The sequence below is a fragment of the Vulpes lagopus genome, chromosome 3, assembly GCF_018345385.1.
Source record: "Vulpes lagopus strain Blue_001 chromosome 3, ASM1834538v1, whole genome shotgun sequence".
In the NCBI taxonomy this organism is placed as follows: Eukaryota; Metazoa; Chordata; class Mammalia; order Carnivora; family Canidae; genus Vulpes; species Vulpes lagopus.
In genome coordinates, this window is record NC_054826.1 from 115,885,784 (window position 1) to 115,911,443 (window position 25,660).

The 25,660-nt window shown below is 48.8% G+C and overlaps 1 protein-coding gene across 2 annotated transcripts in view; it reads right to left on the reverse strand.

The window, feature by feature from the left end:
* XYLT1 (xylosyltransferase 1) overlaps positions 1-25,660 on the reverse strand; it is a 303,249-nt gene that overhangs the window by 107,078 nt on the left and 170,511 nt on the right. For both annotated transcript variants that reach the window (XM_041749083.1, XM_041749084.1), the window contains exon 3: positions 24,175-24,685. In XM_041749083.1, the coding sequence (XP_041605017.1) occupies positions 24,175-24,685 (511 nt within the window). The remainder of the gene's footprint in view (positions 1-24,174; positions 24,686-25,660) is intronic.

Here is a 25,660-nt window from a genome sequence, read left to right on the forward strand (position 1 = left end):
ATGCCTCTACAAGGTGGGATTCCAGAACCGCCACAAAAATAACAGGGCCAAGGGCCTGAACTCTAGCCAGGCCAGGGAAACCCCAGCAGACCAGCCGGTCCTAGCACAATGCCCACAAGGAGGGCCGACTGGGGAGGCCAACTTCTGTGATCCCAGCTGTGTGCTTTGACCTGGATGGTTGAACACAAGTGTGGCTGGACCCAGGATCAGAAAACAGGGTGACATCTCCGATCTCCAGCAGACCGTCAGGAACTTAGAGGATGCGGACTCTGCTCCCAGGGCTGAGCCAGGCCCCAGGGAGGAAGGCTTTATGCCAGACCAAGTATCTCGAACTCCAGCCCACATAGAGGCTGCCGTGGAAGGTCAGTGAAAGAAACATGCAGGGTGGGGCGTGGCAAATTAGAATGATCCCACTCGCCCTGCCTAACAGGAATGATCACCTCTTAGGGCTAAACTGTCTTTGCCATAGGGGATGCAGTTCAGTGTTGCTAAATCTTCTGGTTTTCCAGAAGATTCCAGAAATATGGTTCTTATGTTCAATATTCCAAATGTTAAAATGGTTACTAATTTATATATAAAAAAATCTGTATGTGAGTGTACTGGGTCAAATAGGGCCTCCCCAAAATTCAGGTCTACCTGGAATCTCAGAACGTGATTTTATTTGCTAATAGGGTCTTTGCAGATATCATCAGTTAAATTAAGATGAGCTCCTGCTGGATTAGGGTGGGTTCTAAATTCAATGCCTGATGTCCTCATAAGACTGCCCCTTGAAGACACACGAGGATGAAGGCCATGTGATCAGGGAGGCTGAGATCAGAGTGGTGCATCTATAAGCCAAGGAATGCCAAGCTTTGTCGGTAACCACCAGAAGCTGGGAGAGAGCCACAGAATCGCCTTCGGACACCCCACCCAACCAAGAAGGAACCAGCCCTGCCAACAACCCGATTTCAGACTCTGACCTCCAGATAGATGCTCATTCTCCAGGATGAGAGAATAAATTCATGTTGTTTTAAAGCCACCTAGTTTGTGGTCATTTGTTACAGCAGCCCCAGGACACGGATACCCCTGGCCAAGCCAAACATGTCCATGAGAGGAAAATGGTCTGCTGTCCTTCAGCTGGTCCTAGGATCCCAGCCTCAGTCCCTCCTCTGCCCCCTGCTCTTCTGGGTCTTGGATTGCGCCCTGCACCATGCCCTCCTTCTTCCTTCTCTGGACCAGGTCAGATTTTTTCAGCCCCACAGTTCTTACTACTGGCTGCTCTAGTTCACCTGTGAGCAGTGGCAGCTCTGCCTCTTGGTCTGTGGAGTCTGACTACTGCCTGTCACTCACCTGGAGCTGCTTGCCCAGGAGACGCCAATGGAAAAGCCAGGGGCTACTTTTCTCCAGGTGTCTTTCTTCTCTAAAGCTTTGGCATTTCTGGGGGGCACGTTCTTTCCTGGAGACCCAGTGCATGTCCCCTTCTAGAGACCCCAGTGCTCGTTTGGCAGCCCTGGTACCCCTTTTCTGAGGTCACCCAAGCTCTTTTTACTACTTTCCTCAACTCAGTAATAGCCTTTCCTTCATTCCTCAGACTCTTAAATGTAAGCATTTCTAGCCTGTTCTCTTTTAGCTCTAAATAAGCTAACCCTCAAATGCTCATGGTTTTGTCTCCAAGGGGACATTTATCAATGTCTGGGGACATTTTTGACTGTCACAAGTGGGGCTGGGGTACTAGATGCATCCATCGAGTTGGCACCAAAGTACATTCGAAGTGCACAGGGTAGCACTTGACAATAAAAAATGATTCAGTCCAAAATGTCAATAGTACCACTGTTAAGAAACCCTGATGTACCTTAACCCTAATTTGATGCTCTTGACTATCTCATGACCTATGTCCCCATCAGGCATTGGCGTATGGAGGCAGTGAGGGGCAGGGACTGAGCCCAGGGTCTAGAGCCAGGCAGCTGTCTTTGCATCTGCAGTCAGGTTAATGATCAGTGTGACCTTGGTAAATCCTTTCATTTCTCTAAGCCTTGATTTTCCCACCTTTAAATGAGATTACATTTAGTATCCATGTCAAAGGGTTATGAGGTTCAAATCAGATAAAACAAAGGACATTATGGCTACTAATTAGTTGGCTACTAATTCATTGATGGTGAAGATGGTGATGGTGGTAGTGATGGAGGTGGTGGTAGAGGGAGTGATGGTAAGGATAGAGGTCATAGAGTACTGATGGTGATGGTGGCAATGGAGATAGTGGATGTCGTGGTGGGTAGCGATGGCAGTGATGGAGGTGGTGAGGGTCAACCAGTGGTGGTGATGGTGGTGGCAGTGGCAGTGGCAATGGAGATGGTGGTGATGGTGATGACTATAGGGTGATGGAGATGATGAGAGTCATCCAGCAGTGATGGTGGTGGTGGCAATGGAGATGGTGAATCGTGGTGGTGGTGATGGCAAGGGTGGTGATGGAAGTGATGAGAGTCATCCAGTGGTGTGGTGGTTATGTGCTATCTGGAATGCCTCTCCTCTTCCCTTGTAATCTGGTGAAACTATATCCACACCTACCAATTGAGTTCAAGGACTATGACACTTTCACTGATTGCCTCCTTTGGGCAAAATTCTTCTTCATTCGTGTTCTGTAGCATTTTGTTAATGCCTCCACTGTACTACTCTGCCGTATACAATCACGATTCCCACACCTGTCTCATCGCCTGTACCAGTCCTTGTGGGCCCTGCTCTACAGGGATACTCCTCCCCTTCCCTAGCACACGTAGACTGGCCATTTTATATACACATGCTGACACTGAATGCGATGGATTACTAGGACACCAGAACTTTCCAATATGTCTCTCCCAACCCCAAATAAACAATGAGAACAGAAGCAATGGATGGGATTCTGCATCCCTACCTGTTTCAAGGAAATCTCAAGGCAAGCTCATCCTCAGCTTCACATCACTCTGAGAGCAGAGGGCTGCACCAGAAGACAAGCTTCATTACAGGACAGGCTCTGATCATCCTGCTTGGAAACAGTGAGCGATGGGTGCCAGTACTGAGCACAGCAAAGAGGGGGCCTGGAAAAGCAGCCTGGTTCCTGCTGCCAGTGTGGCCCAGAGACTTCTCACTGCAGACACCGGCAAGAGCCCTTCGAGCAGAAATCTGAGTGTGTGCAGGAGGTGCGGTGCAGGAGGCGTTCGGCATACCAAGCGGCCTGCAGAGATGATGGCTTCATAGTAGAGCCTGCAGGCTGCTAGCTCCTGGGCCTGCCTAACCCACAGACAGGTTTCATCAGGCTGGCTTTCTGGTTTGCTTATTTGTCTTAAACAAAGATAGTTGCCAGCTCAATCAAGAGATTGCATATGAAAATTCAGATTTCTTACTCTTAAACACAAAGATCAAGCCTGTGCCTGTAATCCACAGTGCGGGAGAGTTGGGGGCTTTGGACGGGACCTGTGTTATTCGGTCAGCCACAGGCCCCACCCGCCTACCCCAGGCATTTGTGTCCTGCTGACCCCTCAAGATACTTTGTGACCTGTGCATTGAACACTGATGTATGAAAATGCTATCTTTGTCCTTGTTGAGAGCACGTACTTGGGAGGACAGCAGATTTGGCTTCAAATCCTCTTCTGCCTCTGGCTGGCTGGGTGACCTCGGGCAAGGTACTCACTCTCTCAAATCCTAGTTTCATCATGGGAAGAGCAAGGATGCTGATGACAGTGGCTTGGCTCTACCAAAGGGTTCATACACAGGAAATGCACGGCAGTGGTCCCCAGACTGAACCTGGTCTCAACAGTGGAGGTGAGTCCCGTTATCACCCCCAGCTGCAGAGGATAACCTTGGGAACTGAAGGAACAAAGTGACCTGCCCAAGATCTCTGAGCTCACAAGTGACAGAGTCTGGCTTCAAATGCAAACAGTTCATCTCCCACACCCAGGTTCATCCCCACTACCCATTCCAGACGTTGCACGCCTGAGGCCAACTGCACCCACTGGCCAAACCATCCCTCCAGGTTTGCTTTCATAAATCTGTGCAAATTATAACTGCTTAGTGACACCCTTGCCTTCCCCGCTAGGCTGTGAGCAACTGGAGGTCTTGTGATCCTCGTCTCTGCATGGCCAAGCCTTGGCACACCGCCATGCCCCATCACCTGTTTGCTAATGCATAATAAATAAGCTTAATGAATAAATAAGCACATGAGAAATCAATCACACCAACTATTGGGTACGGAGTAGATAAAAACAAAGAAAAATTAATAAGATCAGTTCACTGACTACCTTTTTTTTTTTTTTTTTTTTTTGACATTTCTAAAATCTCTCTTGGATCATTATGGATTTCACAGCAGCACTCAAAGTGCCCCCACCTGGGAATGGAGCAAGCGAAGTCATGTGATAAATGCAAAGAAAATAAACCACTTTCCCCACCCTCCTCCCCAACAACAAGGCTCAGTTCCACCGCCAGCAAAACGAACCCAGTGTTCTTTGGTGCAGATCCACAGTAAATGATTACTTAGCCCACAGAGAAACGTCTGTCTGCAAGACTGTGTTAGTTATTATCCTATCATAATAAAATAGATTATGCTATAGTAATGAATACGACCATAATGGTTTGCTGGCAGTTTAATCAATGTATTCCTCAACTGCAATTGAGCAAAAATAGGTAACAGAGGATCATTTGATCTACATTTTTATTAATTTGGTGTCATTTGTCTTCTGGTTATTTTAATGATCTTTCATTATGGAAAATAGGGAAACTCCCTGGGGGGAAAAAAAAAGAAGTAGAGTCATCTTGCTCGGTTTGCTTCCTCGCCTTGTTTTAGTGTGGAAAAGAGCTCATTCCAATTCAATTTGGGAATGGAGATTCCTGACACCCTAAATAAATGTAGGTCTGGATTTCAGAAAGAAAAACTTCCTGATCCCAGACAAATCAGACAAAGCTGTTCAAGTCATACATAAGATTAAGTGTGTTGAAAGTGGCCTGGAGTCTGCAGAGGCAAATCCCCATCATTATCGGGCTTAAGTTGTTTTTCTTTTCTTATTTTTATTTTTTTGTGGACCTACTCTGTACTAAACACAGTTCTGAGTGCACTGTAGACTTTTTTTTTTTCTTCCAGCCCTCCCACTGATCCTATAAAGGGAGACGCCAAGATCTTCATTACAAATAGGGCTCAGAGAGGTCACTGACCCACCCAAGGTCACACAGCTAGAACCTGGCAGCAATGGGCTCTAAAGGACCCCATCCCAGTGCCTCCCCACATTCCCCATGTACGAGAGGTGTCACAGTTGTTTCCCAGCCCCCAAAGACAGGCTGAGTCATGGGAGAAATTCTGCATTCGGGATATTGAGGGGGAATTTCTTCACAGTTGCTTCACACAGTTCCTTGTATCTCTCCTGATCATAGGGCTTTCTGGCTCAAAACACATGTGTCTGGTGCCTCCGTGTGTTTCTAGAAACCCTGTGTGTTGGTAAATATGCACACTGTACCTTGAGTGTCCTCTAAGTAAATTTCTGTGCAAACTCAGTTCCTAGGTGCTACCATCCCTATATATTTTAAGATTTTACTTATTTGAGAGAAACAGAGAGAGCTCGAGTCAAGGAAGGGCAGAGGGAGAGGGACAGGGACAAGCAGACTCCCCGCTGAGCTGGGAGCCTGATGCCGGACAGCCTCTGATACAATGGAGAATGACCTATATTATTAAGCGCATATATCATTTTCAATTATCGTGTCAGAGGCTATACTGATGGGGAGGAGTGGGGGAAGCAAGTCATTAAGAGGTGGGTGACACTGAGAGAAGACTGAGGGGCACATGGCTTGATGGGATGATTTCACTACTCCTCATCCTGGGGCTTCTGCAGGCTTGTCCCCACTTACCATTGAGCCAGAATTGGTCCCCCGTCAGCTTTCAACTGCCATAATCAGTGGTTGGAAACACAAAGCCCTCAGAGGGGGGCAGGGGGTGATCTGATGAACAAGGAGGGCCTGGGTTGAGGCCTGAGTGGTAGGGATGAAGGAAGGAGAGTCCTCATCCCATCAAAGGGAGGTCACCTCTCTCTCAGCAACGGACAAACGTTGCTACGTGAGGCACTGCAGGCTTGAGGCTGCCAGATTCTCCCTTAATTTCAAGGGAAGCTGGAAATGCGGAAGCTGCAATGAGGATCTCCAATCTTTAATTCTTAGCAGCTAGTTCACAAAATGTAGATGTCTTGGTCTAAGCTCCCAGCTTGCCCGCTGCAGCCCCCAGAATAAGAGTGGAAGCCAGGGTGTGTAAGGCCTAAACGCCTCTCTTTCACTGACTAGTCTTGGTGGCTCTCGAGAGGCAAAGACGGTACCAGGGTTGTCCGTTAGAGTGACAGATTGATATTACCAGCTGAAACAGAGAAGACGAAAAGGCGGCTGGATCTGGTTGAGGGCGGAGGGTTGACGAATCCATGCGGGTCTGAGATGCTAGTGGGACATCAGAGCGGGGGATGTCTCTTTTATTAGTTCCCTGGTGCCAGCTCTAACAACTGAGTGGCTTACAGGATAGAAATGTACTGCCTCACAGTTCAGGAGGCTGGAAGTCGAGATCAAAGTGTCACTAGGGTTGATTCCCTTAGAGCTGAGGAAAAAAAAAAAACAACAACACTATTCTGTGCCTCTCCAAGCTTCTGGTGGTTGACTTCCTTGGGTGCCGTTGCTTCCTTGGCTTACAGATGCATCCCCCCAAACTCCTCCTTCATGTTCTGTGGCATGGTCCCTGTACGTGTTCTGTCTTTAGGTCAAAACGTGCCTTTTTAAAATGAGAACACCAGTCCTGATAGATTGGGAGCCCCCCTAATGATCTCATCTCATCTCCATCATCTGCAAAGACCCTACTTCCAAATGAGGTCACATTCACAGATACTGGGGGTTCGGACTGCAACGTCTTTTGGGGGAGACAACGCAACCCATGATATCTACCTAGTAATTGAGTTTAGGATTCTAAAACTCTGGGAACAGACCTGATTGAGGACTCAGCATGATTTATGTTAATGTTCAATGCAGAGAGTAAGGTGAAGAACCACCACCTTCCAATGAATGCCACTCCAGGATTTAAAAGATTAAAGGTCCAAGCAGTTGCCATAATGTTGTTTGGGGATAAAACTTGCTGCTTCTCAAACTGAAAGGTCCATCAGTGGAAATAATGGTCCTCAGTCAACAATCACCTACTAGAATTATTACATTATTACTTGCCGGGGCTCCAGACTCAAGACCTCTGTTTTTCAGCAGTTTTTTCCCCCTATTCTCAGTCTAGAAAGAAGCTCGGAGGTATTAGAGAAAATACTCACCACCACCCCACGCCCCCCCAGTGGAATGTTCTGTTCTGGCCATCTAGTTGGCATGCCTTGCAGCAGTTCCTGCCCCTCCCCCGCCGTTTGCACACAGGGATGCGTCTTGGTTGAAGTTTGAGGTTCAAGATCAATGCCCTTTCTCCTGACAGGCAGCGAATTAGTTTTCCAGGACCTTTCTCATGGCTTCAAGGAAGTGTACATGTAATTAAATAGAGCCTGTGCTGGGTTTCAGATTAGTTGTGAAGTGTGCCTATAGCAAAAGGTCTCTTCCTTCCTGAGAGACGCAGAGGTGTAATTAGAAGCCCGAGACAGTAATCATCAGCATTTCTTACCAGCATTTCAAAATGATGATCCAATATTCATCTGGGCCCAGTTTTACTTCCTGTGAGACCACAGCAGTGTCAGATGCTGTGTGTCACGCATTGGCAAAACTCAGATGCTCCTCTGGGGTCACTTGGGTGACACTGCATTTAGCCCATTTGGAACAAGTCAGCTGATAGCACAAGTGAAAGGCACCGACGAGCTGCAGAGGCTTTGTCCTTATTTCCAGGTCAGTATTAACACACTCCAGGTGGGAGGCCAGCTCTAAACCTCTCTGAAGGTCACTGGTGATTCATCAATAAACATTTGTTGAGCATCTGTTACATGTCAGGCATCCCACCTTTGAATGCCATCTTTCCAGCGAGGGTAGGTGCATAGGTGCATCTAGGAACGAGGCTGGAGGGTTTTTCTAATGAGGTGAAATCAGAGCATTTTTCCTCTGACCTTGCCAGCCAGCCAGCCCGTCCCTGAAAATCAACCAAAACCTTGCAGAAGCAAGTTTTGGTCACTCCTTGTTATATGTGTAATTTATTCCCATGTAATCAGTTTTGAAGGCAATGGAAAATTTCTCAAGTCTTGGAATATACACTGTATGGAGCAAGCAGGAGCTTTTATTCTAGAACAGGGCTTGGTATCTTTTTTTTCTGTAAAGGGACAGACCATATGGTTCAGGCTTTGGACGCCGCACAGGCCACTCTGGTCCGCCTATCCCACTCTGCCCTTGAGCCCGGGAAGCGGCCCAGACGATACATACATGAGTGAGTAGGGCCATGGCTGTGCGCAAGCAGGCTGCCAACCCAGCCGAACTGACTGCTGTCTCAGAGCAACCAGGTGACTCATTTTGGAGAGACCAGGCAAGCATTTTTGTAAGGCCACTGGAGCTTGCCAAAAAATAAAAAATAAAAAATAAAATAAAATTCAAATTCCTTTTCATGGCCTACAATGCCTTGCATGGCCAGGCTCCTGCTCTCTTCCTTGTCTTCATGGCTCATGGTGTCCCCATCGCTGACCAGGCTTTGGCCACCCCTTTCTCCCTTCTGTTCTTAGTCTGTGAGCGCTTCACCGCTTCAGGGCATGAGCACCACCGTTTTTTTTTTTTTTTTCTTTTTTCCCTGTTTGAGAAGTTCAACCAGAACTGGACTCTAATTCAGTTCAAACACTACACAGTTTCACTTTCATCAGCTTTTGCAAAATAGCCGAGGAATTTGCATTATCTTATTTACCTTCCCAACACTGAGGTGACTGAGGTCATTGGCTCTCCATTTTCCAGACATGGTCAATTTTCCAGTCCTACTGGTTATACCAACACCAGTCGGTCTCTCCAACGAACAATCCAGGCATTTCCTTGGATTCCTCCCCAGTTTTCATCTCTATGGTCAGCATGACTGCCAAGTTCAGCCAGATTTGCCTCCTGAATTATTCTCAAATCTCTGAATTGCTCTCTAAGTTCTACCTGGATTCTCCCAAAAGCAGTTTGTTGGATTCTCCCTGCAGACTTCAACTTCTCTAATCCATAATCTGTGTCCACCTAATTCACTCATCCTTTCATCAAGTCATTCAATCATCTGGCCATCTGTTCTTCCATCCACCCACTCATCCACACGTGCATATATGCATGCATCCATCCCTCCTGGGCATCTACTTTGTGCTAGGTGGGGTTAGTCCTGAAAAATAAAAACAGAACCTGCCTTCCTGGATATTTTGGTCTATTTAGGAAAAGAGATGCTAAACAACCATATAAAGCTACCAGCTGGAATACATGCTATAAATGCTGTATAAAATGCTATAGGAGAAGTTTTCCCTAAGAAAGCATAACTAAGATTTAAGCTCCAAAGAATGACATGGGCTTGCCAGGAAAGATGTGAGAACAAGGGTGTGGACAGGGAAACCAGCATGTGGGAAAGCCTTAGGCTGAAGCCTGCTTTCTCTAGGCATGCAGGAGGCTGGGGGGGGGGGGGGGGCTGGTGCAAGAAGCTGTGGAAGGAAGAGAGGTGAGAATAACACATAAGGCTGGAGAGAGGGGTAGGGTGATTCCCATGGGGCCCCAAAGGCCACCGTAAGAGTCACTCTAGATACAACGGGTAGACTCCAGTGGGTTTTCAGCAGCTGAGCAACACAGTTCAAAGTCCATCTTATGAAGAACGTTCTGGATGCAGAGAATCACCCGGCAGGTGGGAGAAGGTGCGGCAGAGCAGATGTGAGAAACGAGCTAAGATCATACTGCTGCATCCCCACAAGAGATGTGAGCGACAGGGCCAGGGACGTTGTAGAGGAGACGGAAAGAAGGGGACCAGTGAGTGATACTCTCATTGCTGAGAGAGATGTGAAAATGGGAAGAAAAAAAAAAAACCCAAGTCTGAGCCAGCCTGTCACCTGAGCTCCTCAGAAGGGAATACTAATCTGAATGATGGTGACAGTAAGAGGACGTTTAACAATGAATGAGCATGTACTCTGAATGCGGCAGGGACTTTATGTTATTTGCTTTCTAGGCAGCATCTCATGACTTAGGAGATAGATACTATCGTTAGTCCCATTTTACAGATGGGAAGAACGAGGCACAAGGAGGTTTAAACAGCATGCGCAAGGTTCCAAAGCTAGCACTCGGGAGCACCAGGACTCAATGCCAGAACCCCAAGGGTTAGAACCCCGCGTCCTTGACCACCGTCTAGGCAGTATGATTTCTGCAATTCTCAGTTTCACAGGGATCATTATCTGAGTCAGAAAGCCCCAATGTAGACGCCACTCCCCACCCCACCCCAGAGAGGAACCTCATAGGATTCCAGCTGCACAAATAAAGTCTGGAGGCTGAGCTCCACTGATCTGCTGGAGTCTTTACTGCTCTACAAATGCATTATTAATCAGCCACTGGGGTCCTCCCCATAGAGCCTTTTAAATTATAGTCAAATTCCTTGATAGCATTCTGGGCACCTTAATAGTGCATTTCCTGTGTTCACAGCAATAAACAAGAGGAGGGAGGGAGGCCTGGAGAACCAGGTTAATTGCCCTTTGAGGTCTAGGCTGAGAAAGCAGTGGTAACAGTGCCTCGAGATGCTCTGGGTCCCCGGCTGGGAGGCTAACAAAGTCTGGAAACAAACGACACAGTCATGCTGGTGTCAGGAGCCCGGACCATGGCTCCTTCAGGCCCGGCCTGGCTGCTGAGCCTTCTCTGGGACTCCAGGTCACCTTGTTAGGGGCCCCTGCCAGGGAGTTTCCAATATAAGTAGGTAGAGCCGAGGCTGCGTGTGGCTTGGGACATATGGGCCACCTGAGGATGCTTCTCTGAGAGGCTCTTAGCCAACTTCCAGGTTATGACATGCGGGAGTGGTGGGCAAAGAGGCAGGTATGTATCTTGCCCTCTGCAGTTCTCTTCCAACCTACCATAGCAGCCAGGAAGCTCGCGCTGAAGCAGGGGTCAGCAAACTCTGGCCCTTGGGTCAGATCCAGCCATCTACGTACTGTTTGCACACCGGCTTGAGTGCTATGACAGAGACCCTAAGATACTTACTATCTGGCCTCTTAGGGAAAGCCTGCTAATCCCTATTACAAAGTAAGTCAGATCATGCCACTGTTCCTGCTCAATAGCCATCAATGGCTCCCAACTACCCTACGATAAAGGTGAACTACAGGACCTCAGGACCTGGACCTGGCCTGGGACCAGGCCTCAGGACCCCTGCACTGTCTCTCTGCAATTTGTCTAAACAAATCACCCAGCCTCAGTTAGGCTTAGGATCCTTGTCTCTGAAACGGAACAACAAAGCCCATCTCGGGGTAGGGGGTGGTTAGGGTGAAGCTCACATGCTGCAATGCCTGTTTGCAGAAGAGCTAAGGTTGTTTTTTTTTTTTTTTAATTGTGGTAAAATACATTTAACATAAAATGTACCATCTTAACCATTTTTAAGTGTATAGTTTGGTAGTAGTAAGCGCATTCACACTGTTGTGCAACCAATGTCTAGCACGCTTTTTTAATCTTGTAAAACTCAAACTCTACCCAGTAAGCAAAAACTCCCCATTCTCCCCAGCCCCAGCCCCTCGCAACCACCCTTCGGCTCAGTGTCTTTGTGCATCTGACTATTCTACATGCTTTATATAAGTGGAATCGCTCAGTATTTCTTTCTGCCACTGGCCTATTTCACTCAGCACAATGTCCTCCAGGTTCGTCCATGGTACAGCATGGGCCAGAATTCCCTTTCTTTTTAAGGCTGAATAGTGTTCCACAGTATGGATTTACCATATTTGGTTACCTCGTCTTCCATCACTGGACATCTGGTTTGCTTCTACTCTACGGCTCTCGTACATAACGCTGCTATGAATATGGATGCGCAAATATCTCCTTGGGATGCGCTTTCAATTTTGGAGGGTGGGTATTTATCCAGAACAGAAGAGCTCACTCTTACTGACAACTTTCTAGAGCCAGCCTGTGTGTTAATGCCTCACATAATCTCATTCGGTCCTCGCAAGAAATGTACAAAGTCAGAACTATTATTATCATGAAGGTGACCATACAGTTTATCACCCGCACTGGGAAATTTCTTGAGACAAAAAAAAAAAAAAGCGCCATTAGTAATTATATCGGGGACATGAGTCAGAAATGGGGACAGTCCTGGGCTAACTTCGATGTCCATCATCCCCAATTTATGGATTAAAAATGTTACACAGGGAGGTGAAGCCACTTGCTCAAGGCCACCCAGCTGGCAAGTAGCCAGCCAGAAATCAAACCCAAGTGGATGGATTACAGCTCACTACGGAGCACAATTCCAGGTGCAGCTCCCCTGGCCCGGTGGCAGGCTGAGATCAGTAGGTGGTGTCTAATGGCTCTTTAGGCTGGGAGGGAGGGATGTTTAGTGGGAGAGGGATCAGCAGGGCTGAGAAGGACACAGGGGTGAGGTGGACGTGTGCCAAGGCCAGGAATGAGCCTGGGGATGCGGCATGTCTATGCCGAATGGGAACTGGCCACACGGATGAGATAAGGGCACGAAGAGGAAGGCAGATGACCCCATCTCAGACACAGCACCCTGGCTCGGGTGACAGCGGGCTTTCTCAACAGAAAGACTATCAACGTTCTAACCTGGAAATATCATGGGGCTTGTTCTGTGCATTGGGATGTCTGGCAGCCCTGGCCTCTACTCACTAGATGCCAGTAGCATCCCTGTGCATTTTATGACAACCCATGTCTACAGACATGGCCAAATGTCCCCTGGGAAGGAGCATAATCATCCCTATTCAGAACCAATGCCCAAGAGAAAGGGCGGAATTGGAGAGTATGGGGCATTCTTCAGGTCAATGCTTCTCAAGGTGTGGTTCTAGGGGAGCAGGAGCAGCTGTTAGAAAGGCAACTTCCAGGGGCCATCCCTGATCTGGATCAGCATCCCTGGGGGCGGGCCTGGGAGTCTAAGGACCTCAAGTGTGTGAACCATTATCCTCGGTGGTGGAAAAGACTTGCTGGGTCTCAGAAGCTTAGGAACTAGACCTGTTACTACTCTGAAACCTGACAAGGGAGCCTGGGAAGGAAGGAGATCCCTATAGGAGGAGACGATGTTCTGGAAGCTCCTAACATTCTGTCTGTGACTAATACAGGATAGAACATACTGTTGTAACTGGTACAGCATTTTTGCAGGATAGCTTGATGGCATCTATGAAAATTTAAAGCAGACCCGCCTTTCAACCTACCAACTACATTTCTCAGGATGCTCCTAGCAGCCAGTCTCAACTCGGGTCCCCTAGAGAATTAAAATTAAGCTCTCATGTCCTTGAGGCATCCATCATAAGCAGCAGATTCACTTTTCTCCAGTACATCTAGAATGGTACTAATTATGCACCATTTTGGGGGGAGAAGTGAGAAAACAGCCATTCAATATAGCAAAAATCTGGCATCAATGTAAATGTCCACTCATAGGGGAATGATTAAACGATGGCATGGCTATCCTCCAGAGTAACAACCAGCCATTACAAGGAATTATACAGGCAATAAAAGAGAATGGGAAAATAAACATATTGTGGGGGGGAAAAAAGGAATTACATAGGTTTCCGTCTCGGGACAGGGATACAGGTCTGGGATGTAGATACCTGTCCGAATTAAGAAAACAAGTTCCACAACTACTCATCAGTTTCCTATAATTTTTGAGTCTTCCCAGCCGAAACCAGGTTCTATATTTTTGCAAGTTCCAGAGCTACACATTAGTTTCTCGTCATTTATACCCACCGCCCCCACTCCCAGCACAAAACCAGCTCTACTTCTGCATCTGTCGAATTTAAAGCTCTCAACAAAACCAAAAATGTGTTGCAGTCACTCCTCAGAGGAGGCCTGGTCAAGTTTGATTTTCCCTTTATCTGCAATGTATTCTGGTTTTTGAAATAATGAGAATGTACATCGTCCCACTTGAATAATTAAAGAAATTATAACGAGCATGGTTTCTGCATTATTTGAGCTAGCTTTAAAAAATTAAAAAAAAAATCCTGCTTTCCCTCCCATTGCTGTTTCTTCTAACCATCCTTCACTCGGGCCGTTGGAAACACCATTAGGGACCAGCTCCTGGCAGCCTCCCAGTTATTCAGACAGGTTTCTCGCTCTAACTGCGTCATGCTAGGAGGTGAGCTATTAATTTGCACTTTGTGGCTTCTCCTTGATTCTGATTTAGGGCAACATAAACCCTCCTCAAAATTTCGAAGAATAAATTAGTTTACTAATTTTGCCATTAAGAGTTTATCAAAGCGAGCACTGCTCCCTAATCAATCACCATATTCCATGTTTATCTCCTATTCAATTTTTACCACAGGGTTCTATACACATCAATTTGCCTGATGCTCTTCCTACATATGTTTTAAATTACTTTATCATTGTATAAATTTCACAGCCATTAAAAGGCTCTAATACCAGAATGGCTGACATGGTGTTAAAAATTGGATTCAATTCCACGGGGTAATAAATTGTGACCTAAATCCAATCTCTCATGGGTGACTGAAGGATACAATGAAAAATTATTGCTTTGTCATTTTTACACTAACACAAATATACCACGGCAACCAGAAACCGGCAGAGAAATAGCAAGCAACCGGTGCTGGCTATTTTTCACCCAGGAAGGCTTCGAGGGCAAGTCCTGAGGGTCTTGGATGGGATCAGCCCTCGGTAGAACCAGGTGGGTCACATGAGTGCGTGGACCTCTTTGCAACAGACGGATGTAGCCGGGGAGCAAATTAAACTGCTTAGACCTTCCTTCGGCCACAGGGCAGCCGGGACCATAGGCAGCAAAGCACAGTGGTTACACCTCTGCCTCTTGAACTAAATAAAGTCTCTGAGCTCCTGGGCTGGCTCTGCCACTGAGGACATGAGGGATTTGAGGCCGGTTGCCTCCCTCTCTGTGCGTCAACTTCCTGGACTACAGAGCTGTTATGAGAATAAATGATTTAATATGGCTAAAATGCTTAGGATAGTCCCTGGCATTTAGCAATCCCTAGGTAAAGGTTAAGCATTATTATTTAAGAACAGATTCTTGTACAGAGACCTCGGTGCCCTGTTCTTTTTGGTTGCAGGGAAGGAGAGTAATGAACAGGGAGAGAAAGGTGTTAACATTTCCACTACCTTTCCCTTGATCTCTGGAGAAACTGGATTAGTCATTTGACACATTCCCACTGCACATGTACTGAGGAAGGTGCCACGCAGCAGAGAGGCGAGAATATGGGTTTTGAAATCGGGCAGAAATGAGTCAGAGTCCAGGGTTTGCCACTTGCACGTGTGACACTGGGCAAGCCACTGGACCTCCCCAAGCCTCAGTCTTCCCATGTGTAAAGTGGGAAGAGGGAACACGCTTTTCTCCAGGGCTGGGGGGAAGGTTCGATGAGATCATGCATGGAAAGGGCAGGGCTGTGCTCTCAGACACGAGAGCTCTCACGCTGCAGGCTCTGTGCAAGGGCTGGAGAGCCAGCAGAGAACGAACACACACACACACACACACACACACACACACACACACACACACACGACTTGGCCTTGTGACTAAGTGGGGGCTACAGAGGATTCCAGTGCAATAGGACGCGTGCTCCAGTGGGGAGCGGGGAAGATGACTGGGAGGCTGGGTACTCACTTTGGGCACCTCGTGGAGACTTGGGGAGGTCGAGGATGGGGAGAGAATCACAGAAGGAAGTGATATTTAAAGGAACCCCTTCCCCTGAACTGCCACATACTTTGAGACAGGAGAAAAAACAAGCTGGTTTCCGTTGGTTTGTGGAAAAGGGGGGATAAGCCTGGATACAGCTTTTATCCACAGGCCATTCAAAAAGCCACGGGCTCTCTTTCTGCATCAGGTATATGCTTTCTGGACCCCAGGTGGCTGACCTACACCCAAAGGAAGGATGGGCTCTTGGGGCCAGAAGGCTGCCCTCTGAATTGTTCTTCTCGGCCTCATCCTGGGGTAGCTTCTGGGCAAAATACTCACAGATGCTGAGAAAAGCATCATCAATTGACCTGCTGTGGGAGGAGGTCCACCCTGCCCACCGTGGAGGCTTCCAGAACCCTAATAATCTACTGCTGATTTGTAACAGGTGCTTGGTAAGTAGCTGCTGGCTGAGTAGGGGAAATAACTCGTCTGGAAGACAGTATTTCACTTGGCAATCGGAGGGACGGGGAGGGACGTCTCACAACCAACCCACTGTTTAGGTAAGAAATGAGGCTGACAGCGGATGGGGCGCCTTTGTCAGAGCGTCTTACAGCTGACACAGTAGCAGACAGGGTCACCTTTCAAACCTCTCAAGACCAGTCTGGTTCAGATGCTTCCTTTCAACCTGTGTGAGCTTGTGACAGCGAAACAACCTAAGGCGCAGGCCCTGCACGAATCTGTCCACCGCTGGAAGCACAGAGGATTTCCCTCTGTGGCTTGGATGTCATGAGAAACAAGGGTGCCCCACGAGGTGAGGTTCCCCAACACTGTGCCACCAGAGTCCAGGGCTAAGAACTTGAATCAGTCCCCAAAGGTAGAAGGAACATGATTCTCTGGAGAGAGGATGTGGGACCTGCCCTCACCCCTAGCTTTCTAGAACCTTGCCTATCTTTGGGGTTGATCTTCCTCTGGCTCTCTGGCGACTTTAATTTGCTCCCAAGAGATGCACCTCTGTTCCATTCTTCTCACTCAAGGTAAGAAGACAGGAATCATCTAATCCAAAGGTCTTGGGATTTATAATCTGGCTGCGGACGCTCAGAGCTTCCCTGGCAGTACTGTTAGTTCTTCAGCTTCCCTACACCTTCTCCTGCCACAGGGCCTTTGCACACAATGCAGCCTAGGCCTGGTATGTTCACCCTCCAGCCTTTCTCCTAATTAACCCCTCCCACCCTTCATCTCTCAGTACCACGGAGGTGCCACCAGGTGTCTCTGCAGAAGTGGCTGCGACTCCATATTTATTGCTGCGATCATTGGATTCATTTATCTACCCTCCCAGCTTTAACACACGACAAGCTCCATGAAGACAGGGATTCTGTTTCTTTTTTCCTTCCAAACGAATCCCCCAAATCTACTGCCCAGCATAGACATTGGATGCTCGATGAATAAGTGTTGAGAGAATGAATGAATGAACTCAGTATCTCCAAAAACTAGCAACCATTCCATCTGGGGATAGCTCACGTTCTTAGCATGCACTTCCATAATGAGACCACATCCCTTCCTAATTACCTTTTGTCCATTCCTTTCTATAAGGTCACTCAGACACAGCCCCTCTGGGTCCCTTGCTTCTTCCCCTCTCCACATGTACGGCAGTTTGCCACTATCCTGCATTTTCCTGTTCACTGCCTGCACGCAACTCCCCCCACCCCCGGACTGTGAGCGCTGTAAGGTCGGATCTCGTCTCTTGTTCACTGTACCCCAGTTTTTAGCACCATGCCCAGTGTGGGGTAGCTTCTCCACACAAATTTGTTAAGTGAAGCAAATGAAACATACTTAAGGATGCTAAGGGGAAGAAAGATGTTCACGCTCAGGACAAGTTTCCAAGGGCACCCCTGGATGTCTCCTAAATGCCCACTCAGGTGCAAGAAAGCAAGAGGACATATATCAGGGGTTCGCTCGCCCAGAAGGCAACGGATATTTCCTGTGTGTCTAGTCTGGTGTCAGGTGCTAGGCGACTCCGTGACTCTGCTTCAACTTACCAAAAGGGGAACGTGCATTATTAGTAATCCCCCATTGCCTGCAACATTCCTGGTGATGCAGGCTGGCCTGTCAGCATCTCCACGCACTGTGTGTGGGAAGGACGGATTGGGCTAAGGGGCAGGTGGGCATCTGTGAACTCCGGGGCTGGGCCACCATCCAGGCCCTGCCCGGCCCTGCTGCCCACAACCTCAGGATGCTCCCTGCCTTCCCCAGCTTCCCTTCAGCCTCCGACGAAAGGCAAGCAGGCGAGCCAGGCGCCGCCGAGCCGCTCTTAGCAGTGGTCCACAAACATGCTTCCAACCCCCTGGGCTGTAGATGTCATTGTGAGCACACGAGAAGGGAAAGACACCCATCCAACCACGATCCTCTGGTCTCCAACGTGCTCTTTCAGGGGCTGGTGTTTGCAGCCTCTTTCTGCACCTAAACCTCGCAGCTTTGCTTTCAGGCAGCGGCAGTTAGGGAACAAACACACCCTAATGACAAGTTTTAAAGTGAATGGCAGAGCTGTACAGCTGGCAGCATGTTCCTGGGGGAGGGAGAGGGGGTGGAGAAGGAGGTGGGAGGGAGGTGAAGGGGGCATTTATGATATTTCCCGTAACTACATATTTAGCTTTCTAAAAAGCCTTGTGGGTGGCAGCTGGCTTTCTTTATGATTCCGAGACTGGGAGGGGGGAATAAACACCACGGTGCTTTAGGAGGACAAGGCATTGTGGAACTGGCCTGTTGGGGACTCACCTCTCAATGGGGGAGCCCTGAGGGACTGTTGGCCACTGCTGCCTGGCACACAGTAGGAGCTCAATAAACGTTTGCCGAAAGATCAGGCTTGAGTGGTTATTGTGCCTCAAAGAAACCTTTGAGGCCAGAACAGCAGCTGATGGTCACGGCCATCTGGTCCACTGGCCAATCTCAATAGTTTCTGTCCTCTCTCAAGTCCTCCCCACCGGAGCCCCTGTAGGATGCCCTCCACGACCGCCTGGTTTCAATGCCTTCTGTAAAACCGAATCGGATCCGAGGTGAGATTCCTGAATCAGACCGTAGTTCTATTTTTAACTCTTTGAAAAACCTCCATACTGTTTTCCAGAGTACCTGCACCTTTTTTTTTTTTTGCACTCCCACCAACCGTGCACAAAGGTTCCAATTTCTCCACATCCGCGCCAACACCTGTTGTCTTTTGTATTGTTTTTGATAATGGCCCTCCGAATGCGTGCGAGGTGGGATCTCACTGGACATTTATCCAAAGAGCTGAAATCAGGATCTCAAAGGCACAGGGGCAGGGAGCCCAACGTGGGACTTGATCTCAGGACCCTGAGATCATGACCTCAGCCGAAGGCAGAGGCTTCACTGACTAAGCCACCCAGGTGCCCCCCTTTTTACGTTTTTAAAGGATTGATAGAAAAGCAAAAGAGTAACATTTTCTGACACATGAAAATTACGCAAAATTCACATTTTTGTGACCATAAATAAGGTTTTATTGGAATACTGCCATGCTGGTCCTTTATATATTTAAGCTTTCAGGCAGAGTTGGGTATGAGACACAGACCAGATGGCCTGCAAAGCCTATTTACTCTCTGGCCCTTTATGGAAAAACGTTCACAGTGCCCTGGGTTTGGACACGGCCCCCTGGGTGACCAGTGAGTGGGTCCACAGGTCAGTCTCTTTCCTCTCCTGGAGAAGCCCAAGTCAGGCCCAAATTCAGCGAATCCTTACCGAGATACCTCCTCTGTACTGGGCTTTGGGCCTTCCTCAGCAGGAAGGGTCTGACTGGGTCCTCTGCACACCCGGCCTTTCGGAAAGCAAGCCAGGTCCGGCCACTTGGCAAAGCTGCACCAGGGTCAATTTAGCTTCACCGCGCCGCCCCCATTACGGTGGTGGTTTTTAGCTTTCCAGGGCTGCTCTCTCATTCCCTCATCAGGAGACATATAGCAAAGAACCTGGGAGGAGTCTGGGTCTCTGGCTGACAGGTGGGGAAACTGAGGCACACACCCCAGGGCACTGACTGGCCGAGCTGACATCTACGCCTGCATATTCCCTCCAAGCCAGGCTGCCAGCCACGCTTTCTAGAAGCCAGCTACTCGTGCTGTGTAGTCACCCCACCACCCCCAGGGTGCGGAGATGTACGGGAGACAGCCCTTCTGCAGCTGGCAGCACCATCTGCCACTCTCTGAAGCGGGCAGCCAGCTACCTCCATCCAGAAGCCCATTTGTCCAGAGCCCCTGGCCTCCTGCAAAGGCTGATGGGTAAAGACAGTTGTCACGTCCGTGAATGGTTGCCTTTCTATCCGAAATCCCCTCTCTGCCCATCTTCAGCCCTAATACTTGAGCCGGCTTTCCCACTCACGTGCAAGTGCCTGAACACCCCAGCTGGTTGGCTGATGCAAGGAACTAGCCCTTGCCTATCACCCATGGGAGAACCGCTGCATCACCCAGCTGCTGAGGCCCGAGGCCCTGGTCAGGTGGCAGTCCACCCTGCCTCCCAGCTGACTGCTTTCCCTGGAACTTCTCACATTTTCCCTGCTCATTCTCCGCCTGAACATGCAGGCTGCAGACGCACAGGCTGCTAGAAGCGCAATTCCACTGGCCCTACCTGACACAGCAGAGGGTGAGCTGCAGGAGGGACCAGGGGGGCCTTTCTCAGGGCATTCTCACCCAAGATGGAGGGGGGCTAGTGGCCTACGAGGGCCACTGGCATTTAATTGTTCCAAACGTAATGAGGCAGAAAAAGTTGCGTTACCTAGCGCCTGGCACAGAACACCTGTTACAAGCCGAATAGTCTTTATCAAGCAAGGCGTTTATTAGGAATGCCACCTCTGCCCTGCACCAGGGTCAGTGGGATCCCCGTGGCGAGAGCTTCTGGGATGGATGTGGTCCAGGAAGACTTCCTGGAGGAGGTGGCATTGAGGCTGAGATCTGAAGGGGGGAGAGGTGGTGGCCAGACAAGTCAGGGTGCAGGCAACAGTGGAGGGGCTGGAAAGAGTGTCAGAGAATGCCTGAGCCACAGAGGGGCCACATCTGAAAAATGGAGCCAGAGAGATGTGGCCGGGCAACGAGGATTTAGCATTTAAACCATAAACTGCATCGAGGCAGCCTCTATTCATGCTTCTTCTCAATCCCCCCCTTCACTTATACCACTACTGCTGCCACCACCACTGCCAACAGCCAAACATCTGCTTCATTCTTCCTCCCCTCCACACCAAGCATTTTATATTCACATTCCCACTGCAGCCGGCAATCCTATGAGGAAAGTTAAGAGTGTCTGTGTCCATTCTACAGATGAGAAAGTTGAGACACTGGGAGGTTAGGGTCACACGCCTAGTCAAGTCACAACCAGGATTCAAAACCCAGTGGCTGGAGGAAACCTCTTTTTCCAGCCCAGGCCACCTTTGGCCTTCCATCCGACATGGTTTCATTTCCACGAAACGGGAGGAGGTCCACCTGAAGTGACTGGAGGCATGATTCTGGAGCCTGAGGAAGGGGCAGGAGGCCCAGGCAATTGTGGGGGTGGGGGGTGGGGCTGCCTAGGGGAGGAAGCCGGGAGGACGAGGGGTGGTTGGAAAGCTGCAATGAGCACAGGGACCCTGTGAGGACTAAGAGGTGACAAAGGGTGGGATTAGCAATAAACCTCTGAGGCCAGGTTTGGGAGCTGATGGGATAGAGGACCCTCCATCCTCAATGCACCTCTCTCTTGGTGGCTGTTAGCAGAGGGTGTAGGGATCCCTCCTTTCCTTGTGAAAATGTGTCGTCCTTCCAGCTGAGGTGGAGTGAAGGGGGCAAGGAACATCAGGTGGCAAACCGATTCCTGGGGTTCTAGACTCTTCCTTTTCCTTGAGTGGTGCTAAGGTCAGGGTAGAGTGTGAGGAGTAGGAGCCCCTTACAAGAATCAACATTCAAACTCTCATTTCCTTCCCTCAGGATTTTTCAGACTTTCCAGCATGAGGAATGGTTCACCTAATCATATCCAACTCCTGGCATCATACTGGCTGAAGTTGGGGTGATGTGGCGTTCGGCACGACAAGGCCAGCGCAGGCATCTGGGCACGTGCGTATGTGTATATTTACACGCATATTATAGCTCCCTCCCCTCCCACCTCCATCTCATTTAGCAGGAAATAAAAGGACCACGGGGCTGAAGCTCCAATCCCTCCTAAGCAGAGGGAAATCCGGGTGTCATGGTTTCCAGAAAGGGAATACAATCTCCGTATGGGGTGTAATTACATCTTAGCTTTCTGCAGAAGAATAGTTTATGGCTTAAATGCTATTAATTGTAAGCCGTTTTGTTCCACGGGAAGTTGTTCATTGATAACTACCCAATTAGGGTTATTTTGCAATTAGTCTATTCACAGTAAATTTATTGCAAAAGGGGAGGCTGTCGTGCAGCAAATTAAAGCAGTGCCAGGCTGGGTGTGCAATGGCTCTTAAATGCCAATCTTATTAACCAGCTCAGAGGTCCCGGGAGGGTGTGTCACCTTGGCTGACACAGTCGAGGCCACGGGGAAAGTCCCAGCAAACTTGAGCTTGCATGACCGCGCTGGTGGGGTCTCAGCTGGACCAGGCAGTGCGTGGGAGTCCCTGGCCTCCACGGGTGACACTGCCCTTCTCCTTGCAATGATGCTGAGGATAGACAAAAACAGCCTATGGGCTGCAGGACTTCCCTGAGGTCGGACCACTTGAGATCAAGGGAAATCTTCTGCCTCCTGAGGAGAGGAAGGCCATGGGTAGGGATGCAGGCCCTGTGATCCCAGCTCTGCTACCTATGAACTGTGTACCTCCAAGCAAGTCCTAAGCCTCTCAGCCTCAATGTCCTCATCAATGCAATGGGTTGGTAACCGACCTACCTCCTAGGGCTGGTGTGAGGATTCGATGTGCTATAAAGGTGCAAACTGTGCTGTATTTACTATGACACAGGATTGGTATCTAGCAGGGGTAAGCAAACTATGGCCCACGGGCCAAATCCTGCCCACTGCCTGCTTTTGTCAAGTGAGTTTCATTAGAACATAACCAAGTGCACTGGGTATGCATTGTGCATGGCTCCTTTTGTGCTACAACAGCAGCATCGGGTGGCTGGGGAGACTATATGGCTCACGAAGCCTCAAATATTTATTGTCTGGCCCTTTGCAGGACAAGTGTATTGACTCCTGGTATATAATGAGTGCCTGATATCACTTTCATGGAAGGGCATTCAATTCAGGCCTCTGACACTTCTCTGCCAAGCCAGGCACTGGTTACCAAAAGATTCTGGAAACTTCTTCCTCCACTTATTTATTCCTCTACTCCATCAGCCAAGTGCCATCAAGAATATAAATGTGAACCACAGGGACAGCTTAGACGAGGGCTGAGATGCACGGGAGAAATGAATCCTTTCTTTTTAAGCCTTTCCATTTAAAAGAGAGCATAGTCCACATACACATTCACGGCTGAAAACAAAAAATTGCAGATGCACAGTGAGTAAGAAGCCAAAGTTGTTTGCACCCCGTGCAAAGGGGTATGTGCAAGGGCTCTGCTGTGTATCTTTCCACAGCACTTACTTCACAGGGCCACTCTCTACCTGACCCAAATCCTAAAAATCTGAAAGAAAGAAAAAATTAGGCTCACGACGACAGTGCCAACCTCACAGGGCACTTGATGAGATGAGCTGATCGAATGCAAAGTGCCTTGTGCAGTGCCTGGCACATGGCGAGCTCTTGATAACTACCTGCTGCTGCTACTCATATTCCCTCTTGTAGGAGGCACTGGAGAGGGTAAAACCCACAGCCAAGAAATGCACAAAACCCAGTCAACAGCATGATGTCAGACGCAGAGATATGCGATTAAGACCTCACCTGTGCAAAACTGTCCCCTTCACCTTCTGAGGGCCCTCCCACTGTGCTGATGCACGCTGTTGTTACAGCTCTGACCTCTCCTGGCATCACAGAGTGACAGATGGGATTTGTCACTGGCCCTCAGCACAGAGGACAGTGCCCAGGACAGGGGAGGAAGTGGGGAGAGATGGGGGAGGGTAGGGGGGAGTAGAGAGTAAGGAAGGAATTTTCGATGGAGGAAAAATGGGGAGGTTGTTTTTTTTGGAGCCTCTGAAGTCAATGCAACCAATTAGAAAGCTTTCGAATCATATTTGATGACAAACACATTTGCGTCAATTTCAATCCCAATAGTCTGCTGAGCGAGAAAAAAGGAACCACATCAATAGGATCACCTGGAATGCCACATCGGCCCCGATTCCATGTATTTCATCCGTTGCCATCGAGGCAACTGGTTAAAGATGTAACAAAAGGGAATTTCATTTTGCCAAGGTTTTCTTACACACAACTTCGGAATTCAGGCAGTACCAGAAAAAAACCTTCCTGTGTGTTGATTGGGGTGGGGTGGGTTTGGAAAAAGAGGGCGGTCATTCTCAGAAGGTGTGAGAATGGGAGCTAAATGGGACCTGGCGGGAAGAAGAATTAGAACTCACCTTCCAGGGAGCAGAACCGAGTCACCTTCTTGGGCATCAGCAGCCCGAGTTTGTGGCGGCAGTAGGTGTCCCCGATCTCCTGGCGGCAGTGCTTGGACTTGGCGCGAGACAGGGCGGAGATGGCCTCCTTGCCCGAGATGTCGCACTTGGGGGGCTGGTCGTACCTGAGCTCGGGGGAGCTGCCCCCGCTCTTCCTGGTGTGGGGCTGTCTTGGGGCATCCTTCCCGCGGCTGCCGTTCACCGCGGCTCTCCCACCAGGAGGCAACACCTCATGGGTGCCTTTGCCTGGGAACGACTGTCCCTTCCCCTTTTCTTCCTGCTCCAGCCTCCTTTTCAAAAGCTCCTTCTGTCTACTTGGGGGCTTCTTTGCCAGCTCGGGCTGGTGCTTTTGCTTTTGAGTCCTGGGTGCGAAGTTGCTGTTGTCCACGTTCTCAAAGTCTTTGGGGACTGAGTTCTCATTGTTGCTATCTGTCCGCACTTTCTCTTTCGGCCGGTGAGAAAAGTAGCCATCCTGGAGAAGATGGGAAGAAACACAGAAGAGGAACATGACTCAGTGGTCACGCTAAAGAGGTTGGCCCTTGGACAGTGGGCCACAGACATTTGGGGATCCGGGCCCCGGTTTCATGCCATGCCTTTGCCATGAGCTTAATTTCAAGGTAGACTTTTCTCTCTGGACCTCCATTTCCCCATCTGGAAATAGGAGATGTTCCAACTAGAGACTTCAGACTATTCTTCAAAAATAACTTGCAAGGCAGTTACTACTATTCTCCCACCTACAAAAGAGGCGGGGAAAGTCCTAGGAGTCCCCCTAGGACTTTGAAAACTCTCAAGCGCTCTATGATTCTCAAAGGTTTTGTTACTAACTACACCCCCCTCCCCTTTCAAGTAAGTTTCCTCCTGCCACTGGATTATGGACATTTTGTTGCAGCTTCCTGTTTAAATTCTAGCAGAGGGTGCTGTGATGGTTTATTTAAGGGCTGGAAATGTCATCATATAATTATCCAGGAAGAAAAAATCAGTGGGATATTACATACATCCCATCACCTTTAGGACATGCTCAGAGATCTATGCCCAAAAGAGAAATCAGACCCAGCCATAGTTAATTTCGAGGGAGAGACATCCAGCCTATTTTGGAGAGGAAAACATCCTGTGCATTATGATCTTTATAATGAATTCCGGGGGGGTGGGGAGGCAAGTTTGTGATACTCTAGTGTTTAGCCTCTGATTCCTCATGTTTGTACCTGGAGCAGAACTGATTAAGTCACCTGGGGGTCAGGAGAAAGGCCAAGAGTCACTCTGGAGACAATGCATGGTATGGATCTTCCCAGGAAGGCAGGTGCCCCCCAACTCAGCTTCTCCATACATATGCAGGCTCTGGCCATTTTTGAGCTCAGAGCAAATGTACTGTTCAACTAACACCCTGCATCAGTTCCAAAACATGTTGCTTCTGTTTAGAGATTATTACTAATGCCTTAACCTGAAAGAG